We start from the raw sequence: 1,605 nt of genomic DNA on the forward strand, positions 1-1,605 counted from the left end.
TCTAGAATGATGTACAAATGAGCGTTCTTGCTCATTTTGCCTCCGAGAAATGAGCGAAAACGAGACGGAAAACATGGAATTTTGGCATAATCTTGCACCTAAGTGCGTGACATTAAAATTTCGCTTTCTGGGTCAAAACTGCTCGAATTTCCTCACTCACTTTGTTACGACTGAAACGACTTTTCAATTCTCTATCCAACGATGCCAAAACGAATTCTGTGGCTCGAATGGTTCTTGAGAAACCTCGAAACAAGCAGCGTCATGTTCAAGTGGATTTTGCAACTCAAAAAAAAACAGTTGGTTAAAAACATCGATTTTTAGACCAATATTTACGAAGCTGACAAAATCAGGGATTTGTGAAACTTTTATGAAACTCTCAGCATCTTTTACACTAGTTATCTTCTAAGCATGGTAAAATTTTCAGATCGCTTCATGCCTTGTTAGGAAGGTGCGAATTTTTGATGGAGCCAGCGCTGCTGTGTAAAAACCTTCAATGGCCCAAATTAACTAAGCTGGAAAAATCAGACTTTCGCGGAATGTTCATGAGACTTTCAGCATCTTTAGAGCCAATTCTCTTCTAAGCATGATGAAGATTTCAGATTGTTTCGAGTTTCAGAGTCGGAAGATAGCGTTATTGCACTATACTGCACTTTTTAAATTACTTTTGTCTTTATCCAAGCACAAATTAATGCACGGAAATTGTTCGGAACGGAAAAGATTGCTCAATAAGAGAAGAAACTAACACTTACTGGTTAACTGGTTAAGAGTAAATAAGGATTCTTACTAAAACTAAAAAGTTAAATTGAGAACCCAAACACTTGGTAAAAATTGCATGCGCAACGCAACTGAGACGAAACTTATCGATAGCACGAAACTAACGCTACTTTTACTTACTTTGAGCCATCGAAACCGCTTATTTGCACAAAATTTGCCACAAATTATTAAATTGTACCGCTACGACCAAATAACTGCCAGCAAATGACAATGTTTGACACTTTTTGACTTTTGGGAATGCTCAAGTGTGTTGATTTCGTCGTAGTTGCTTGGCAACCATCGGGCGCCAAATTTAAATTTTAACAAAATCCACAATCAGTGTTATCTTTATTAAAAAAGAAACACAAATGAGTTTCTCAAATGATATTAAATCACCCGAACTTAGAGACTAGACAACATCAGGCACCTGGCTACTTGAAAATAGTTTCAATTTTCCCTTGATCCGACTTTCCATTCCGATTCAAGTCGGAAATATCCTCTAAACGTGTTTCCGATTGTTTGGCTTTTTGCAACTTGTTGGCCAGTGGCGGCACAAACAGGTTGGGATCGTATCGTTCATTCTGCACTGGCGTCCGTTTAATTTTCCGAATAATCCAACTCAGCAGATATCCGAGAATGAAAGTGATCAGAAATCCGGCCACTCCATTGTATAAGTAAGATACTCTGTGAATCCATAGGTAGTTGCTGCAAGCAAACGATCATTATAAGTACATATTTTCCTGACTGTGTTTCAATTTCAAATCAAAATTAATTCCTGGGTTTCAGTCATTCATTGTCTCTATTTATCAATTAAAATACGTTTCGGTGTATTTTCCACCATCATCAGTTTTT

At 37.4% G+C, this 1,605-nt stretch overlaps 1 protein-coding gene across 1 annotated transcript in view; it reads right to left on the reverse strand.

The window, feature by feature from the left end:
• Positions 1-1,082: 1,082 nt before the first annotated feature.
• LOC109541895 (putative sodium-dependent multivitamin transporter) overlaps positions 1,083-1,605 on the reverse strand; it is a gene marked incomplete at its 5' end in the record, with an annotated part of 1,765 nt that continues 1,242 nt past the window's right edge. Inside the window, 1 exon segment of the mRNA XM_048667233.1 lies at positions 1,083-1,469. Within this exon segment, the coding sequence (XP_048523190.1) occupies positions 1,185-1,469 (285 nt within the window).

Source organism: Dendroctonus ponderosae, unplaced genomic scaffold, assembly GCF_020466585.1.
Source record: "Dendroctonus ponderosae isolate FM_Combo_2020 unplaced genomic scaffold, Dpon_F_20191213v2 Dpon_F_20191213_6, whole genome shotgun sequence".
In the NCBI taxonomy this organism is placed as follows: domain Eukaryota; kingdom Metazoa; phylum Arthropoda; class Insecta; order Coleoptera; family Curculionidae; genus Dendroctonus; species Dendroctonus ponderosae.